At 42.3% G+C, this 20,352-nt stretch overlaps 1 protein-coding gene across 1 annotated transcript in view; it reads left to right on the plus strand.

Annotated features, from left to right (window-relative positions):
* The window catches only part of COL22A1 (collagen type XXII alpha 1 chain), a gene marked incomplete at both ends in the record, with an annotated part of 226,292 nt that overhangs the window by 193,770 nt on the left and 12,170 nt on the right, over positions 1-20,352 (plus strand). Inside the window, 13 exons of the mRNA XM_082015057.1 lie at positions 4,146-4,190; positions 4,675-4,722; positions 6,647-6,760; positions 6,933-6,986; positions 9,166-9,219; positions 10,054-10,107; positions 11,649-11,702; positions 13,006-13,059; positions 13,854-13,907; positions 14,979-15,032; positions 15,640-15,684; positions 16,665-16,718; positions 17,732-17,785. Of these exons, the coding sequence (XP_081871183.1) occupies positions 4,146-4,190; positions 4,675-4,722; positions 6,647-6,760; positions 6,933-6,986; positions 9,166-9,219; positions 10,054-10,107; positions 11,649-11,702; positions 13,006-13,059; positions 13,854-13,907; positions 14,979-15,032; positions 15,640-15,684; positions 16,665-16,718; positions 17,732-17,785 (738 nt within the window). The remainder of the gene's footprint in view (positions 1-4,145; positions 4,191-4,674; positions 4,723-6,646; positions 6,761-6,932; positions 6,987-9,165; positions 9,220-10,053; positions 10,108-11,648; positions 11,703-13,005; positions 13,060-13,853; positions 13,908-14,978; positions 15,033-15,639; positions 15,685-16,664; positions 16,719-17,731; positions 17,786-20,352) is intronic.

Raw genomic sequence — 20,352 nt, forward strand, 5'->3', positions numbered from 1 at the left:
CAGGTTGATCATGCTGGAAGTTACGCCTGTGGTTTCTTGACACCATCAATTAGTGCGGGTGGTGAGGTTTGTTTCTTGTCAGGCCTGTGTCGTGGTATGTTTTGTTTCTGGTTTCCGCCTTTTCCCTTGGTTTCCAAAATGACAAGGTCCCCAACCAGACAACCTTGCTGGAATAAACATCCTCCCATTCCCCCATGCCCACATCAATTCGTGTGACTGTCCAGGTTTGGTTCCCATCACTGCCTCCCTTATTATTTGTCGGTCAGGTTTCTGTCCCTGTATTTTCTTATTTATGGCTTCCTCTTTATTTTCCCTTGTTGTATTGAAAACGATCCTTGACCGGATACCCCTAAAGGAGCAGACACTCTGGCCAAACACCCTTACGGCACACATTTTTCGGCAAGCATCCGCTCTCCTCTGCCTGTCTGCTGGGAGCTAAAATGTTTCTGTTCAACATATCTACTTACTTCCCTTAGCTTAAAAAACATCGGAATGAGACATTCTCCTGTTCCACTATTAGCAGTGAGGGCACTCATTTAATAGGCTCTTTCTGTATTTTGATTATGATCATTTTAATTAACATAAACATTGAATTAATCACTTTTAAATTATGTTAATTATTTCTGATAACTAGGTTCCAGTATTACCACGAATTTAATCTTCCCCTGCATTTATTTTCATAATTACAAAAATTTTGTGGATGCATACATTACTGCCATTGGATCTGAAAAGCAGAGTTATCTGTTCTGGGGTTGATTTTCCCATACACTTAGGACAGTCCAAAGAAGCCTTTGTGTTTGTTTTAGGGTACATACTGCACCCTAAACCAGAGTACACTTACTAAACCTCCTATTGGCTTTTTATCCTTGGGACTTATAACCTGTATAAGCTATTGCATTTCAAGTTTAATTGTCAGTCTTGTAATAGAACTATGCCACCATAAGCCTGTGTGGCTTCCTTATACGTTTCCTTTTTCTTTTATTTTCATGTAACTGAGCATGTATTCATCACTTAACTGAGCATCATTTTTCAGCGTGTCATCTGCACAGCTTGCATCGGCTCTCAGCTAGAGACCATTCCTGTGTGTCAGATTTTGCAGACCGATAGAGTACTCTGGATCCTGTGCATCGTACCTCCTCACTGCTGATGTTTTTTTCCTGCGCTGTACCACGCATTGGATATTCTGCTTTGTGCCAGCCACTGTTCACTGCAAACTCCTGAAAGTGTTCCAACTTTATGATCTTTCTGACACTGGTCGTTTTTTGGGTCTGTGCATGTTCCCACATCGCGTTAGCAGCATGCAGTTTCTTGGGCAGACACTTTTAAGTGCTTTTTTTTTATTTTCTAGCTTTCTCTTTCCCAGTTTCCTCTCCTGTTAGTCAACTTGTCAGATGCAGTTACACCCTCCGTGCCTTCCTTCTAGCATTTTCATTCTCTGAGCAATGTTTGCAGCTTGGCCCTTGTTGTCAGCCTTTTCTAACTCCAGGCCTCTAGAGCCCAGCAATCTTTCCTCTACTTTGGACTCTGTTTCCAGCTCTGTGTTCTCTGATAATGCAATATCCTGAAGTGCCATCATCCTACATCTGGCTTGTTCATTTGAGCTCAGACAAGCATTCTTCAAAGGACAGTCTCTTTTCGCAGTCTTGTACCTTTCAACTGTCTGACTTTTCCTGGGGATGCAGTAGTTTTCAGATTTGTCAGCCCTGATGCATAGCTTAATTTCTTACCCTGGCTTATTTGCACCTTGTTAAAGACATCACCAGCTCCATATCATACAGCGTTCAAGAACATAGGTCCATCACTTTTTGTCTCAAGGCAATCTGATACCATGTGGATATCACAGACATGCTTAACTGTTTCTCAGGATTTCAGTTTTAGTCACTCTCTTCTCATGTGTCTTTTCCTATATTCTTCTTTAAATAAATCTTCTTGAAATACTCAAATTCCACTGCTAGTACCATGTCATGTTTCAGACCCCTAAGCAAAAGGCTGTCAGTGACCCCTATGCCAGAAAGTTTGTTCATAGCTACATTAATCGTTAGCATGAAAGACATTTCGGAATTGTCTTTTCTGTTTTGCTTTCTCATCCAGGATGTTTCCCATGGCTCAAGTCTTTGCTTTGCATCACAATCCTTAAAACAAGTGCCGTGTGAGTCTTCCTGAACAACGCAGGTCTGGGAATATAAGATCTGTGTAATTGTCATTTAGACAACTCTTCCCACTTGCAGAACCACAAGTTGAGAGCAGGATTGAGAACCACAGTGGAGAGGATGCCAGAAGCATAACCTGATGATTAACATCTGTGAAAGAGAAGGGACTTTGGGAACATCCCACAGTGTTCTAAACAACCACATTGCTGCTCTGTGGAAGAAGAAAAACTATAAATGTTTATAATGTTTCCTTATATTTACTCAATTCCCTAAAAGGACATTTGTGGGGAATTATCAACTAAGAATCTCCTTCACACCTTATCTTGGTTTTCACATGCAAAGGTTTAGTTCCTTGGGAAACAAGCTTTCATCCATAGACGTCACTACTACTTCAGTTCCACTTTATCTCCACTTCAGTTAGTATATAATAGTCATCTCTTAGAAAGTCAAGGTAGCTGAAGGGTTGTTCACCCAGCAGTGTTTAATGTGGACATAGAAAAAGAACAATCAATATGTTTTCCCATTTTTTATCTCCTCCCTCAAGAAGTACTGAATTTACATTATGAGTGAGATACAAAGATTAAATTCAAGTGTGCTTTATAGCTATACCTATAGTGTAGCAGGGTATGACAGTGTTGCCTGTGTGCAGACTCAGTGCTCTTAAGTCATTAATCCCCAGGTAGCCACCTAACAGCCCATCTGGTTATCTGCATAAAGAATACAATGAACTGCTCAGAGACAATGGACCAGCCTGAGACAAGATGATTGGCAGAATCCTAGTCCCCTTCCTGACAAAGCATTTGACCAATTCTTAAAGGAGCTTCCCAAGTGGAAATTTTGGATAGTCGGCCCCCTAGGTAGCCCCTGCTGAGCCTAGACTGACTGAAAGCAACTACTTGTAACTTCAGTGTGTTGATTAACATCCTGAGTGGGGAATCTGGCACCATCCCAGAGACCTCTCCAGGTGGGTCCTGCTGCAGAATCAATCAAACTGAACATAGATAAGATGCTTTTGGTCAATAGAAACTGTTCCTGCAAATTCCAAAATGATCACATAAGGACAGCCTTTTGTACGTGGTTGAGAGAGTTAAAAGGTGTTTTGTGTGTTGCTTAAGGTACCCAATACGGGTAGAACATGCATACGCTTGGGTGATGACACAGGGTGACGGGGCAGCTGGATACAGGAATTTTAACAGAGAATGGTTTGGGGAAATCTCACCCAGTCCAACTTAAAACACCACTGCAAGGATCCTTGCAGTGCAGTTTTCTGTCACCATCTGGGCAGTGACTAACTGTCCTGTCCAAAAGATTCGGTTTCCCATGTGAGCATTACTTTATGCAAAGATTAAAAAATAATCTTCAGTTTTGATTTGTTTGTTGCTTGTTGTGGGTTTTTCTAACAAACGAATGATGTGCTAATGACAGACAAAGCGGAGGGGTCAGCCCCTTTTCAAAACCAGGATTTCCTGGACATTAAGTTCTAAGGATGCTGGTTATTTCTATGCCTTCATCTCATGAAAACTGATATCCCCACAAACAAACAAAAAAGCTCATTTCTATTTCAGGTACAAGGGACCTGTTTGCAAGGCTTGTGCAAGCAAGGTCTTGATTTTGCGTGTTACAGGTGTCTCCAGGGGTTTAAAGCTTCATCCTTCACACTATTGCAGTTCAGTGTTTCCTGTGACCAGAAGACAAGCTAAAGCAATTTCAGCTTTGTGTGACTCAAATGAATTTAACAAGGTCACACAGTAGATAAGTGAGATTTAGGAGGGGTTCATAGGACATGATAAAGAGATGGCAAAAAATCGAGAGAGACAACTTTTGAATTTGCAGATATTTAAAGGAGTTTGCTTTTTTGCCACGTACCATGAGCAGTGGTGCTCAGCAGCAGAAAGTAGAAACGTGTGCTAGTCCAGAGCAGTCAACAGAGTGTGGGAGCAACCAGGGGGTTATTGTATAATAATTTCACAATATTTTATTTGTCTTGATCTGCAGGGTCTACCTGGAAATCCAGGGGAAAGGGGACCTCCTGGAAAACCAGTATGTAACTTCACTTCTATATGACAACTTCCTTTTAACTCAGTTTCCACCTGTACACCTTCCCTCAGAAGTGCAGTTTAGTGCATTGCCACTGCTGCTCTTCCCAGCAGAGCAACTGGAAAAACACTAAGAACCGTTAAGGAGTTATGATTAAAATATCTGTGATGGCTTTGGAACAGTATGAAAATAACTGGATATCCCGCATACAAATAAAAGCCAAAATTTTAAAGGCAATTTCTTCAATTTCTTATCACCGCTATGCAGTACCCTCAGCAAGAACTGCATTTCCTATACATGAAGAGTTCAGCTCATCTGAGGTGTGATGAAGTGCATTGATCATGCAGGGCAGCAAGTATGTGTTTGGCCCAGTGAGTCCTGGGCAGGGCAAGGGAAACCAATGGGAATCCATTAGCATGTTCAGGAAAATTTCTATACCTTGATGTCTTTTAAAATTGTCTGAGCTAATGAATTTCTCATTCCACAGGGTTCTTCACCGCTGCTCACTCCAGAGGACATAAATCTTTTAGTAAAGGTAATCAGCCTTTGAAGGTGGAGGGAGTTTATCTCTACATTTGATTCAAACCTGACCAATGCTCTGTGATGTGGGAAAGTACATGAGCTGCAAGTGCAAAAGGTCCCTTTAAACACTGTCAGAGCTTGAAACTTGAAGGTCTCCTACTTGCACTGGTGTTGGGACACTAGAGCACATGCTGGACATCAAAATCCAATGCCTTTTGTCCATCCCCAGCAGTGACACGACCTACAAAGATCTTTACAACATGGTGTATGTTAAAAAAGCTCTGAGATTTTCTCAGCTCTTTCTGAGGAGTGTGTTCCCAAGGAGAGATTAACATCGTTAAGTTGTATTACCTAAAACAGAACATGGAAACCATTTTAATAAAATGTTTGATTTTTCACATGTACCTTCAACAGCGACTAGAGTAGGTTTGAACTGTGGGTGCACAGTCATTTTGCATAGTGCATCTAAAAAGATGCAGGTAAATTAACCCCAGATTCTCCCATGCTACAAAAGTGATGATCTGTCTGTCTGCTTTTACTCCCCATGTAAAAAATAGTCTGGGAAATGGGTCAGTATTTGATAGGTTTTGACTGCAAAATCTTTACAGATTTACATGGGTTGAGTTGGGTGATTTTTAAGCAGTCTTGGGACACGGCAAGGAATCTTTTATTATCGATTAAAAGAAACTAAAAAATTACCTTTCTTTAGCAACCCCGTTAATAAAAGGACCCTTTTAAGATTGCTGCTGTGAAATGTCTTTGTTGAAGAGTCTTTCTTAAGAAGCCAAGTATTTTTTCCAGAGAGCTCATCGGTATTGTCTGGGATTTCTGATCAGGACAATAGCAAGGGACTGATTCTTGGGTACAGGATGTCATTTTTAAGTTTCTTTGTTTTCTTACTGTGATTATGTATGGTTAAACACACTCATATGGCTTCTATATTCTTTCTGTTTCATACCTTTTCACTCCACACTTAGTACAGCTCTATATAAAGCAGCACTTTGAGATCCCAGATGAAATTAGGGCTCTGTTCTTCTGGGTATCTCTCAAACACTTATACTGTAAGTAGATAAATACACATGAAAGGACTGAGGCTTAGAAAGACAGTTTACCCCACGGTTCTGCAATGGATCATTGACAGAGTTGGGTGTCGGAGCAAGGTCTCCTGACTCTCAGCCTGATGAGCTGCCTGTTGGGCTACTTTGTCTCTAATAGGCAGGATTCACTGCTGTTCTGCTGAAGGGCATCTACCTTTGAAATGGAAATGTCATCCCCATGGTATTTCATTTCCTGAGGATAGTAGAAATGTAGACTACTGAGATGATGCTTCAAAGAGTTTTAGAAGGAGGGAGGTGGTAATTTGCCATGACAGAATTTGGCCAGGATGCTGTGATATTCACTTAGTCTTCACAGACTCCCTTGGATGAGTTCTCCTTGGCCATGCTGGCTGCTGAATACAGTTTCCCTTGCAGAATACCCTTTCCGACATTGTGATGCCCCTTGGTATTCCCTAGCAATCTGACAGTAACCTAGCTCTTTCAGACTGGTGTAGACACAGTTTTCTAGTAGTCTTGTAGCTTCAAAACAAGGTTGATCTTGAATAGTCTCGCTTTGTGGCTGCCTGACCTCCGCATTGGGAAGAGTTCTTACTTGGTTTTTTGACCCTGCATGATCAGTTAGGACCTGTCCAACTAGAATGAATAAAAAACTCCCCATGGGAGCCTGTGTGAGCCCAGCTGCTCACCCTTGCTCTACTCCATGCTGCCCTCACTTCTGTTCTGTAAGGCAAAGTAACCTGGATCCTCCCCATCGTGGTCAATCTGCAAAGGTCTATGTGTTATACTAGCACCACACTGCTGCCCTTTTAGTGGGTGTCTGCAGGGTCTGCTAGGTGCCTTCAGTCTATTGCTAATTTATTCCTGCATGTTCTCTCTTAGGACGTATGCAGTGAATGCCCTCCTGGCCCCCCAGGACTGCCAGGAATCCCAGGTTTCAAAGGTGATAAAGGTCTTCGAGGACCACCAGGTAGAGATGGCCAGGATGGGAAAATGGTAAGAGAGCTGGGGAAGTGACCATGCCTTGGATGTGTTGTAACCCTGTTTTTCTTATAAAGTTTTTAGATGCTTAATTTTTTTTCCCATCAACAACCTACTGAATCTTTTTTAGATGTCTATGGAGTCAATGGACTAAACGAGTGTTTACCTTTACCCTTCTGCATTGCAGGGGAATGCTGGTCCCAGGGGTCCTGCAGGCCCACCTGGGCTGGATGGCCCAAAGGTTGGTTAGTTTTCTTCAGTTGTCTAATGAAAACTTACTTGTGACTAGTTAGTACATTGGCGGAAGCAGGATCTTGGTGGCATCCATCTCTGTGTAAAAGGGTAGGACTGGTCTGTTGGGTGGGCCCTGTACTGGCAATTCACTGGAATGCCACATGCTCGCAGAACTGCACATCTCCCCACATGAGCACTGCTTCACTTAAATAGTATCTTCTACTATCCCTTTGCTCACATTCTCACACATGAGGGGCCTGATTCTGGATGTTGAATTTCATTACATTGATGTTTTGGTGACAGATAAGGACTTGAGAGTAAGTTTCAATCCAAATCAGGTGAGGAAGAAAGTAAAGCCTTAGCAGTAGCCACCCTGCATGTTTTTCTCCTCTTTGAATCCTATATGCTTGAATCATTTAAATTAAGGGTGATGCAATGGGCTGCTGGACTCCATATATACTCTCTGCCATGGTGGTTTTATCCATGGGCTCTAAATGTTTCCTGAAACACGCTATAGGAAGAACTCTTTGTTTCAGCTATATGCTTCTGCCTAACGGTCTAGGGACATAGGCCAACACAGAACTTCCAGTGTCTGAAGGATTCCAATAATGTCACATTTTAAGCACTTCCCATGAAGAGGTCTGTCATCAGTCTGCTCACAATGCCAGTGCCTGGTCACAATCGAAACATTTACAACGGCCTAATGTGAAATAAATCAAAACAAATAAACAGAGCGAGAGATAAGGTGTTTCATGATTGACCACAATTTCCTCCAGACTTCCTTGCATCACTGGCCTACTGTCTAAAAGAGCTTCTGCTATTTTAACATCTTTGTATTTGCACTCATTAGTGTGTAGGACAGGCTAATAAAGATTCATGAATTAATTTTATATCTTGCAATTAAAAGTGTGGTGGAGAGAGCCGTAGAGTCTCAAAAGTAAATATAGGATTGATCAAAATGAAAGTATGTTCCAGGATAAAATTTGCAAAAGAATTAGTAACCCATAAAGACAATAACTGGCAGAAAAGCTAAGCAGTCTGAGACACATCATGTCTGCTGCTTTCTCATATACTATGAGAAAGCAGAGATTTGGGCAACAAGATTGAATGCTTAGGTGAAATAACAGGACCAATTTTAAACTGTACAGGTGCATAAGATAAAATCAAGTAATCAATAAATAGTCTGACTTGTGTTCAGTAAAACACCAGATTCACAGAATTTGCTCATGTTAAAAGAAAATATCCTAAGACCCTAAGAAGGTGCAAACACAAAGACAGTCTTTGTGACTCCTTTTTAAATACATTATGAGGATCCTCACAGTGAAAGACCCAAAGAGCTCTGTATTTTTGAAGATGTAGTATATTGTCCTTACCACCACCATCCAAACTAGTATTAAGTCCCATTCTGAAGTAGACCAGTAGAACTGCAAATCTTTGCTCATGAGCAGCTTCATCCCTTCTGGCAATATGTACTAGGCCTCTCCTAATTAACAAATAGCAGCCCTCCCTCCCGCACTTGTCCCCTAGCTCTCATGTAGTAAGCCAGAATATTATTTCCATGGCCAGCAACTCATTAGCGTTCTGCGCATTGTCCATAATTTGTTCCCCTTCATCTCAGTTTTTTTTTCCACTCTGTGAGACTCATCTTTGCTTTACTTAAAACGTTGAGAATACAGACATCTCCATTTGAGTTAGCTGCCTCTGTCCTGTTGTCACTAGGACAGAGGGAGAGTGTGAAAGACGGGGGTACTTTCTGAGCATGAATTTTCTGACTGTACCTTGGAAACGCTGTTTTTATTGCAGCTGTCCCTGAAGGGAGAGGACATTATTAGCTCATACTGTGGGTACCTTTGTTGGGTGAGATGATGCCTTACCAGGATCTGATTTAGTGAAGTTCCTAACATGCTGTCTACTTTTTAAGTATGTGGAAGTCCTTTTCATGTCCATGAGACTAAAACATAAAAAAAGGGGCTATGCTGGGTCTGCTGAAAGGCCATTCTTCACCTGTATTCCTGACTCCAACATTGGTAGTGAAAGTCTAGGGAAGAATTAAAGAGAAGGGCAAGTAGGACTCAATCCTAATTTATGTGTTTTATGCTCAAATGTCCAAGTGCTTTATGAAATGGGTCAAAAAGCTGATACAATACTGAAACTATCTTTCAATGGCTTTTTATTTTCATTATCAGGGCACTAAAGGAGACCGTGGTATGACTGGGGATTCAGGAGAAAAAGGTGAACAGGTAAAAACAGAGTGTGGTTTCCAACAGTGCTGTCTCTGTGTTCCTTCATCAATAACTCCTATGAAGTCGGTAGAGGAATACCCTTCTTAGATGCAGAGGAGGAAGATGGGAGCTCTTCATCACCGTTAAACCTCAAATGGGCTATGCTGAAGAGTGGAACTGTAACAGTCCCCCAGAGGCTTCCATCCCCATTTCCAATAAAGGCCTTCCTGTATGATCTGTTTCCTCATCTCTAGATTGGTTGCATTCATTTCTCTACATTACCCAACTTTTAGTCATCTCCCCAGGTAATGACTAGGTGAGATCCAGGAGTTCAGGCATCTATGGGTTGGAAAAAAATGTGTTTGTCTTAGAAGATGAATCTTCGAAGGATGGTATCTTTTAGGAGCGACTGAGATACCAGAAAAAAGAGGAGAATGGTCTAAATTAGAGCAAATTTTCATAGTTAATTTTGCCACGGGCTGAGTCAATAGTTTAAGGTGCAAATCAGCACCTTTTCAGTGAGATTTGTAGGATATTTTAAACAGGTTTGGTTTCCTGCCTGCTCTCCTGCCTTGTACAATTCCACAATATCCATTCTCCTCTCCTATTAGTATACACTAAAGCACATATTAGAAAAAGTACACCTTCAATCTAACTATGCTTATTTCTGAAGTTCATGCTTTGAAAACAAAGGGTTTGCTTTAAAAAGGCATCGTTCCTTATTTCCTTCTAACCAGCTCTCTGTGTATTCTCTCATTTTGATATTACCTCACAATGTTCAATTACCAGTTAACTTTTATACAACTAGGGATGTAAATAATGCATTAAAAAGTCTCTCTTTTCATTGTGCAGGGCCACCCTGGGATGCCTGGCTTCTCAGGGGCTCCTGGAAACCCCGGTCCACCCGTAAGTCCCTCTGTTTTAAAGATGGTCCTGTATTTTCCCTGCTAATAAAGGTTGTTGCAAGCTCCATGTGGATGAAAGGACCATTCCCACCTGTCTGTGCATTGCATTTGCATTTTCCAGTGTGTTCCTAATGGTCCCCTGAGTGTCATAGAGTTCCCCGCTCATGAAAATTGCTATTTAATACATTGAACACTTTTCACTGATTGCTTCAACTCACTCTGAAAATTGATGCTAAGCTTCAGTTGCTCTCTTTATACAAGGCAATGATCATGAAAACTCTTCCACAGAGACTACTTAGTAGTATGTGTACAGGTGTTTTCTTATATGTGGAATGTTGTCAGTCTAGAACCAGCAGATCTAAATGTGTTTTAATTCTCAATTTTACACAGTGGTATCAGATTATCTAATTTTCTGTTCAGAGATCAGATTTTCTCCAGTTTTTATATCCTGTGGGTTACTTTTGAATTAGAAGTCCCTTTACATGTGTCTCTCTCCATCTTAGTCCGTCTCATTCCTAGCTCTTCTGTCCACGAATACAATTATCCTTTATACTTAAAAAGGGGTGACAGTGCAGAAGCAGGGTGAAATAACTTGGCTCTCTTGCTTGTGGTAACACCGCTGATGCCCTCTAAGAGTTGGGAGTTTTCGTGAGCAAAGGGCTTTTCTTTCCAAACCACTTTCCTTTGCCTACAGTCATCACCACTCATATTGCTGCTTACAGGGCAGTTTGGCTCTGCCATGCTAAGGGTGTGCAGCCTCCGTCTGTTCTGGGGATCAGAACATCCACAACTCTTCAAAGCTGAATTTACATTGCACTGACTAAAGGACAGGAGGTACCAGAAAAGAGGATTAGATTAAAATTCTGTTTTCAGATGGTAGCAGTGACTAAAGGATGCTGAATGCTTTGCTACTGGGACAACACATGGACCTGCTCTGAGCATTTGTGCTCCCATGAGCATTATTTTAGGAGACTCTAACAGCACAGACACATTTACTGTGTCTGTATTAACCTCATACTGCCACAACCAAAGGGTTATTTCAGTAGGATTAAAACTCTTAAAATTGTCCTACGAGACCTTCTGAATAGACTCACAGTCCGAGGAAATGCACAAAGCTGAGCCTGTCAAAGCAGAGCAAAATATGATGGTTTTTTTCCTTCAACTTTTGCTGACTTTTTCCTCTGTCTGCATTGACTTGTGGCTCCAGGATTTTGCCTGCCACAGTGTGTACTTCAAACTGCTCCCATAATTTCTGTTCTGTTCTTCAGAGTTATTTTTGTCACAAGATTGGCTTTTTCCTATTTGTCCCTATTTTCAGAAGGAAGGGCCAGGACCAAACTCAAATTATCTATTTCTGGCTTTGGAGGCTGATTGGATGCAGTGGTTGGCACTGTTTTTCTGTGATGAATGAAGAAATGATGGAATGAATGCTGAACTGAGTGACTGAAGAAAACTTCAGTGTTTCCAGCTGTGGTAGGGAGTGTGTTGACAAATGTGCCAAATGCGTTAATCACTCACATTGTTTCTGCTTTATTTTTTTAGGGACCAGACGGGGCACCGGGACCAATAGGACCAGCAGGAAACCCAGGAGACATAGTAAGCTCTAAGCTGTGTGTTTCACCATCAAGTTCACCTATATTTAGCTCTGTGAAGTAAAGCTGAGCTGGAACCCATGTAATGTCCTTTGAAAGCTCCCCAAACTATTCAGCCTGAATCAACTTTACACCTGCAAATAGGACCTCCACAAATAACCACAGATTACTCTGTTCTTGCCGTTTTCTTTACTCACAAAAAGAAACACCAAATTAGTCAGAGCATAATCCAGTCCATGGGACCTCTAAGGAGTTCTTTTGTACCTCTTGTCTGTCTGTCCTTGCTATTAACATTTCTTAGCCTCTAGAAGAGGATGGCTAAATCTATTAGGATGCTTCATGACCCAGGCTAACACCTGAACTGTCTGTGGGGATTGTCAAAATAAAACCAGCAACCTGTTGAAGGATGTCACCGCACAGACTGCTCAGGTGCCAAGGCCTGAGACCATTCCCTGGCACCGCTGAAAATACTAGTACAAGATGTAACCTTCGAGAAGTCTATGAAGAATTTTGCTACTGCTATTTCATTTGCGAGGTGTTCAGATGCTACTTATGGTAATGCATCAGAAAGTCCTGGGAGAGACAGGTAATCTGATTGATGCTAACTTCAGGTTGAAAAGGAAAAAATAAACCTTCCCTGAGTAATGCATGCTGTTGAGCTGGAACAGTTTAAGAGTGTAATTCTGTGATTAATTTCTAGAGCAGAGTTTCCTAATGAGCAAGGTGCCTTTTGCAGATCCATTTCAACCTGAACTTCACCACTAGTGAACAGTGGTGGTCCTTCTGGTGATTGTTATTAAATCAGTGAGCATTCTCAGGAGAGAGGCCAGAGACCACATGGACAGGCTGGCTGAAATTCCCTTTCAAATAGATGACCACGTTTGAGACACTGTGAAAGACCTGAGATGCTGTTGTCCAGTCCTGTACAGTAAGGGGATTTCTTGGGACTATCAGCAAGGCACTTCTCATAACTACTCATTTGATAGGTATAAAATATAGATCTTCTACTTCCTGGCTGGACAACTCATGCAGGAAGTTAAGGATTAAATATTAAATATAATTAAAGTTCAGAAAGAAATTACTAGTGATGGAGTGGTTATAACTAATACTGGATGTTTTGTGTGAAAAGAAAGCCCTCCAGTTTAAACTAGAAAGAATTCAAGGAACCCTCATACACTATGTGACATGGGCTACAAGACCAGCTTCTCACAGTTGTTCCTTGTCAAACTCTACATTTAATGAATCTTCATCTGATAGAAGCATCTGAGGAGCTTGTCTGACCTGCAGTGTTTCTTTTTGTTTTCCAGGGTAAAGATGGCCCTCCAGGTCCACAGGGACCACCAGGGTTGCCTGGACTTCCAGTGAGTGCAGTTCCACTCCTTCTAATTCAATACTTTAAGCTGTTCATAAACACATAGGTGTATAAAACAAAGAGGTGACATTTTTGAGGTGCTTTGAAAGCTATGTATGGTCTGCAATGGCATATGTCATGTCGATGTTATGTCCTTGTCCAATTCTGTATTTATTTTATCGTTTTAAATCTAAGTGTAATTACCAATGTGAATCAGGTCTGTTTCTCATCTGCCTCCTCATTGGAAGAAATACTCTTATGCAGAGCACAAAAATCAACTAACAACTCCAGTGTAAGGGTGCAAAGATTCCTAGACTGGAATACCGTCTTTATTTGAATCCACAGTCAAAATAATTCCTTTTCACTGACTCAAATTCAATTGCATCTTGGGCATAGACTCTTCTCTTCTAGAAAATGTATTAGTACAACATTTAGGTTTTTTAAATCTGTCATAGGGATAGGGCCAGACCTATTTCCAGTGTAAAGTAGCCTAGCTGAATGAAAATTATGGTATAATAATGATTTATAACAGCTGATTTTAGAATCCTGTTTTAAGATTGTTGGAGTGCTTGCCTTGCTGAAAATCAGGAAATCCCTTAGACTTGCCGTATTGGAAAGGGAAACAGTTACAATGGTATGGCAAGTAGAGGTTTATCACTGAGCTATAGACATAGTTTTTGGAGGGTTAGGCAAACTTGAGTATGCCATGATGAAGCAGAGCTGTCACTGTGAAACTCACACTGACAAAAACCACACCAATCTTCCCTATCGACTCCTTCCTTACAGCCTCTTTTGCATTTCCAGGGCATTGCTGGGAATGACGGCAAAGATGGCAAGCCAGGATCTCTTGGGGAACCGGTAATGTAATTTAAAACTGTTTTGCTCAGGCAATCAGAGTCTGCATCCAGTTATTGCTTTTGGAGCTGCCTATCTATGGACTCCTTAGGGGGGACAGGGAGCCTGTTTGCACATCTTTTTTTAGCACCAGAAGGACTATATTGTCTTAGGCAATTTATAAGAGTCACACACTAGCAATCTTAAGAAGAAACTGGGTTCTTTTACTTTTACAGCTACCATAAATACACTAAAACTTAGTGATTCCACTTTTACAACTACCATAAATATGGCAGAGAAAGAAGGTTGTCTTGTAACATTAAACTTAGTGATCCATTTTTTAGGTAGAAGGTTATGGGGCATAAAAAGTTTGAAGGAGATGTCTTTAAAGAAACCTTTTCTGGATTGCTCTGTGACAGTTCTGTTGGCCAGGATTAGAGGTTTTATATTTTGTGTTCTCTACTTCATCTATATTTGCATCTGTTGGGGGAAAAAATCTGAGCCATGAAGCTGTCAGCCAAAAGGAAATGTTAATAAATTGGGCAGTGAATGTTATTCCTTGCAAATGTGTGTGTTATATGAAGAATGTGCTTCCCGTATCTGGCATTGCCAGATTATTTCTGTGACTTGTGAGATGGGACTCAGTGGTTCTATGAAGAGCCAAGTGCTCAGTCATTAGGAAAACTGGTGTGTGGAGCAATGCTTGTCACAGCAGCCGCAGACAGTTGTGTGCTTGTATCAAAACACCTGGTTTCTACGTGCAGACGATGATTCTGCATGTGCTTACTAGGTATTGGTACAGGTCTGTGTATTACCCCTTCAACATTAAAACACTGTAAATGTGCATCAGTCCAAAGGTTTACACTGCCTTTGAACCTCAAAGACTGCTCTCCTGACAGTCTGGGTAAGGTTTTGTATGGGAATGTCTGTCACTACCATCCTCCTTGCATGTTCAGACTCCAAAATTGCTGGAGAAACCCAGGGCAATCACAGTTCTCAGTGTTGTTACATCTAAGGGAGAAGAGTAGGAAGTTTTCAACAGCTGAGAGATGGACCGGAGACTCTCACTAACAGGAACATGATTGTTTCCCATAGGGAAAGCCTGGAGAACCAGGGCTTCCAGGCCAGGAGGGTGCCAGAGGCTTACCGGTAGGTGCTGCTCTGAAGGGTTCAATCCAGTCACTCTTCTGTACTGTATCTGGGAAAATTTCGTTAGGCAGATGAAGGCCTTTACTGATGCAAGCATGTAACCAAAGAGCTGCCCTGGCTGAGAATAGTCATGGCATTGTGACTAAATAAAAAAATAATCAACAAAAATCAAACACAGGCAGTTCCAAATCCTTCGTGCTTGGAGAAGAGTAGGTCCCTTAGCAAGAAGTTAAAGCACATAACCTCATGACACCCCTTCTGCTGGAAGGCATGGTCACAGCTGTAGCCCTTGTGCTTTGTTATGCAACCTCTGAAAGGATGGGGACAATGAAATTTAGGGCTAAATAATCCATGGGCTGATCACACCAGGAATACACACAGTACAGTCTTGGTCCTTCAGCCTAAGGAGTTATGGAAAGGGCTTTTCTCTCCCTGTGACAGGGCCCTTCTTAATCACTCCCTGGAACACGGCAGCTCAATGATGACCATTCCCCAGTAATCTTAGGCAAAATTGGAAAGGTTATTATGTGCACATTCAAGCTAAAGTTTCCTTAGTGTTTCATGCATCAGAGTAATGGGTGATTGTTGCTTTCATTTTCTTTTGTAGGGTTTCAAAGGACAGAGAGGAGATACAGGTCCCCCAGGTCCCCGGGTAAGTAACATGTACTACATGCATGATGATCCTATGGGGAAAGATTGTGTGAATTGAAGTTGACCTTTCTGAGGTAATAGGTAAAAATGATGACAGGTCCGTGTTTAACATGTCTGTCTTTAACCACAATTCCATGGGCCACACCCATGATATAAAATCAAAGCATCTGTCTTCATTCCCTCTACTGAAGTTCTGCTTCCAGGTAAGGTGAGGCAGTTGGCAGAGCTGAGTCCTCTGATACTCCCTTTGAGATGGTAGACCTTTGTGAGAAAGCCTTGTGAGAAAGTTTCAGGGATGCCTCCATACCACTTCCCTCTGGTACAAATGCTTATGTACAAGGTGAGGAACACTACTGCACTTGTTGGACAAGTATCAGGTCTCCTCCAAAAACACAAAATAAAGTTCAAAATAAGTTGATGGACAAAACTTACAGAAATGAGGATAGAAATGTCTCTAGCCCTTTGACTTAGTTGTCTCTGGATCACAAAACCCAAAACTCAGACTTGTATTAAAAATTGGTCTCCTCTCAGTTCTGAGCAATGCAGTACAAAAACCTCCTGGGTGTAGAAAGTGGAATACAAAACTGAATGTCCTTCTGCATAATTCTGGCTTTTTACAGGAAATGAAATGCTCTGCTTGCAGGAACTAATTGAAAAATACAGTGCTGGAGTTCCTCATCTCTTCCTCATTACGGTAGTTTCTGTATCATGAATAGGTTGATGGTTTTCAGTGACTGCACTAGCAGTAACAAATATTCTTCTAGAAAGCAGTGCACCGCCTTGTGCATCACTTACAGAAGCTGCTTCCGAGTTATTTTTATAAGCTGCATGTCATGTATGATGTACGAGGCTCTTGTTGGCTTTAAAAAGTTTTCACTGAGCTCAGTCCAATATTGCAGAAACTCCATATCACTAATAGTGGTGTTACTGGTCTGTCTTTGACCTTGAGTTGATACCTCTTTCCTTTTTGCTGAATTGCAGGGGGAGCCAGGTGCGACAGGTCCTGCTGGGCGTGAGGGGCCACCGGGGAAGGACGTAAGCGTGCCATTTTAAACAGAAACTAATCTTCTGCTCCCTGAAAAATGAAGATTTTCATTCACAAGTGACCCTGACCTAAAACAGCTGCAGAAACTGCAATAAAGGGTGAATTACTGCAGCAGTGCACAGGGAATGATTTGTGCAAAGATCATTAGGGTAGCAAAGAATTCGAGGGCCTTTGCCACCGCTCAGCTGCTGACACTTAAATGTCAGCTATATCTTTGGAAAAGCAGAGAAAGCTGCATTGTTTGAATCCCAGGCTGTGCTGCGTAGCCAGGGACCTACTTTCTGCCACCCCTCTCCGAACAGCGCTTCATCCTGCAGGTCCCGCTGGGCCAGGTTTTGTCACGCTTACTCTGCAAAAGCTGTACCTTACTGAGCACGCAGCTCCACTGAAATCGATGAAATACCCATGGAATAAGACGTTGCTGCTCAGGGGAAAGAGAGATGGTACAAACAGATGCCCTGTTTATTAGTCTCAAATGCAGTCACAAAGTCCTGGGAGAGTGCAGCTGACGTGGGACCCTGCAGCAGCTGCTAAGCAATGTCAATACAGAAATCTACCATGGAAGTGATTCCTTATTTGCACCCCCTTGTACCACTGGAAAACTGTTGTGCTGTACATGGTACCCTACAAAGTATAATGGAAGATAGACCTAAGGGAACCCCTCAGAGAAGATAGGAGCAGGTCTTAAGCCTCCCTCAAGAGAGAACAAAGTAGTCAATTCTGGAGAAATACTAGAGAATCTCCACCCCTGAGAAATACAGCTTTGTGATAACCTGATAATAATGGTTTCTGCCTGTAATCAGACTGCGCTTAGTGATAGGTGTTTGAAATGCAAAAGGCTGGTCTTCCTCATACCTCACTGAAAGGGAGTAGTAAGGCTTCTTTAATGCTGTTCCCCCTAATATGTGAACAGTGTCATTTAGTGGGAACATCTTAAAATGTTTGTTTGCTTGCCTCCATGTCAGATCTTTCTCACTCACCAGAATACTTTTCTTCATTTCAGGGTGATACTGGTCCCATAGGACCACAGGGCCCTCAAGGACTCAGAGGGCAGCCGGTGAGTTTTCTCCCCAACAAACCATTTCCAGAGGTACGTTATTTACAGTGGGAATGTCACAGAATCACAGAATCACTAAGGTTGGAAAGGACCTTCAAGATCATCAAGTCCAACCATTAATCCAGCACCACCATGTTCCCTAAACCATGTCCTGAAGCGCCACATCCACTCATTTTTTGAACACTTCCAGAGATGGTGACTCCACCACCTCCCTGGGCAGCCTGTTCCAATGCCTGACCACCCTCTCAGTGAAGAAATTTTTCCTAATATCCAATCTAAACCTCCCCTGGCGCAACTTGAGGCCATTTCCTCTTGTCCTATTGCTGGTTACTTTGGAGAAGAGACCAACACCCACCTCACCACAACCCCCTTTCAGGTAGTTGTAGAGAGCGATAAGGTCTCCCCTCAGCCTCCTCTTCTCCAGACTCAACAACCCCAGTTCCCTCAGCCACTCCTCATAAGACTCGTTCCCCAGACCCCTTGCCAGCTTTGTTGCCCTTCTCTGGACATCCTCCAGCTCCTCAGCATCCTTCTTGTAGTGAGGGGCCCAACGCTGAACACAGGATTCAAGGTGCGGCCTCACCAGTGCTGAGTACAGGGGCACAATCACTGCCCTACTCCTGCTGGCCACACTATTTCTGGTACAGGCCAGGATGCTGTTGGCCTTCTTGGCCACCTGGGCACACTGCCGGCTCATGTTCAGCCGGCTGTCAACCAGCACCCCCAGGTTCCTTTCCACCGGGCTGCTCTCCGGCCACTCCTCCCCAAGCCTGTAGCGTTGCATGGGGTTGTTGTGGCCGAAGTGCAGGACCTGGCACTTGGCCTTATTAAACCTCATACAGTTAAATTTTAAAAGGACTTATTTTGCCCAAGAAAAGTCTTTTTGGCTTTCAAGCTGTGTTTAAGGCAATGTTCCATCACAATGAAGAACTGCTGAAGAGGTGCATAGTCAGAGTCCAGCGTCCTGCCCAGATTAAGCACCGATTCAATCAACCCCTTGATACTCAGTTTTGCCACGTTCATCAGGTACACGCATTCATTAGCCACGAGATAATTAGGATGGCTGCCGGTGCCGCCGGCTCTGTCCGGCCCCAGGTAGCTCAGCGGTCCAGAATTCTGTTTTGGAAGAAGAGTCTTAAGCAAGATTCAGGTGATGTTTGATTAAAACACTTCTTTGCTTACTTTGAGAACAACAAATCAGAACGATATTGCTAGAAACTGATGAAGACTTAGAGTAGTGCAATGGAGTGATGGTTGCTGACTCAGTGGGAAGAATAGTTTAATGGATCCTGCCAGGACTGCAGCGTCAGAAAAGCTCATATTCCAGTCCTGCCTCTGGCATCTCACTTGCTTCTCACATGGCCTCAGTTTTCAAAGGTAGACACTAACTGAGGGTGCCCAGTTTGAGATACGTGGGGTCCAGTAGTGATACTATTCATTTTTGTCATGCTCTGTAATTTTTTTCTGGAAAAAAAAAGCATAATTTTAGGACAAGGTTTGTTTAATTGAACACCTGTAGAGTTTTATTACAACTTCATTGAAGAAATGGCAATTTAGTTGGCATCTCAGAAAGTGTCATTTGGGATGGCTGAGAAATTGCTTTTATTAATTTCATAGAATTTTCAACTCTCAAAAATCAACCCGTTCCAAATTTGAATGCAGGTGTCTGTTGCTGAACCTAGGCACATCTTTAATACGTTGCAATGAGTGATTTCTTTTCATTTTCGGAAGACCTGCTAGTGAAACTTATTCTGCAACATGGTCCATAATCAAGGCAGAATGCTGATTCAGCTAACAATGCCAGGAGCTGGAGCAGCAGGTCCCTCTGAGCTGGGAGGGCAGGAGTTTAAATTAGCCTGTAGGAACATATGGAGAGCTCCTGTGTCTACCTTGTAATTTATCTCGTTATTCCTGTACGGCTGGCATCACTCACTAAGGTGTCATGCCCCTGCACAACACTAGAAATGAATATAAATATTTGAGAAGACAGAATTTATAACTCCAGGCCATATTGTTCTTTGGAGAAGAGATACTTGGGGTTTTGTATGTTGGAGGGCAAAGTATCAGTTTCTCTTGCTCTTCCTCTGCCTTGTTTCTTCTTTAATAAGGAGTGTGAGGCATGATTTTGAATATTGCCAGTAAAAGGGATGATGTTTATGGTCAACTCTAATGCAGAGAAAAACATCTCTGTGTGGTGAGTTGGAAGGAGAGAGAAGCAGGGTGTAGAATTTCATCTCATCAGACTTCAGTCAGTGTAGATGGTCAGCTCAGCTACTTTGATAAGGAATGGTGAGAAACAGGTCCTTTTAAAGGATGATTTGGCTCATCCTGAGTTCTCTGGTGTCAGACAAGTATCAAACGTCTCAAGGCTTTAGAACAAGTGTTTCTCTACATTCCTCAAAAGGGGAATCGTGAGATGATTAAAAAAATAGATCACTGCCCTCTGGACCCTGATACAGATGACAGCCCTGAGAAGAGGATTTGCAGTAACTTGCAGGATCTGCTTCAGTCACTGGAGAGAGAAGTTTTCTAACACAGGAAGATGAGGGGAAATCTGGAGATATCAG

This window comes from Phaethon aethereus, assembly GCF_964289735.1.
Source record: "Phaethon aethereus genome assembly, chromosome: 2".
Lineage (NCBI taxonomy): Eukaryota > Metazoa > Chordata > Aves > Phaethontiformes > Phaethontidae > Phaethon > Phaethon aethereus.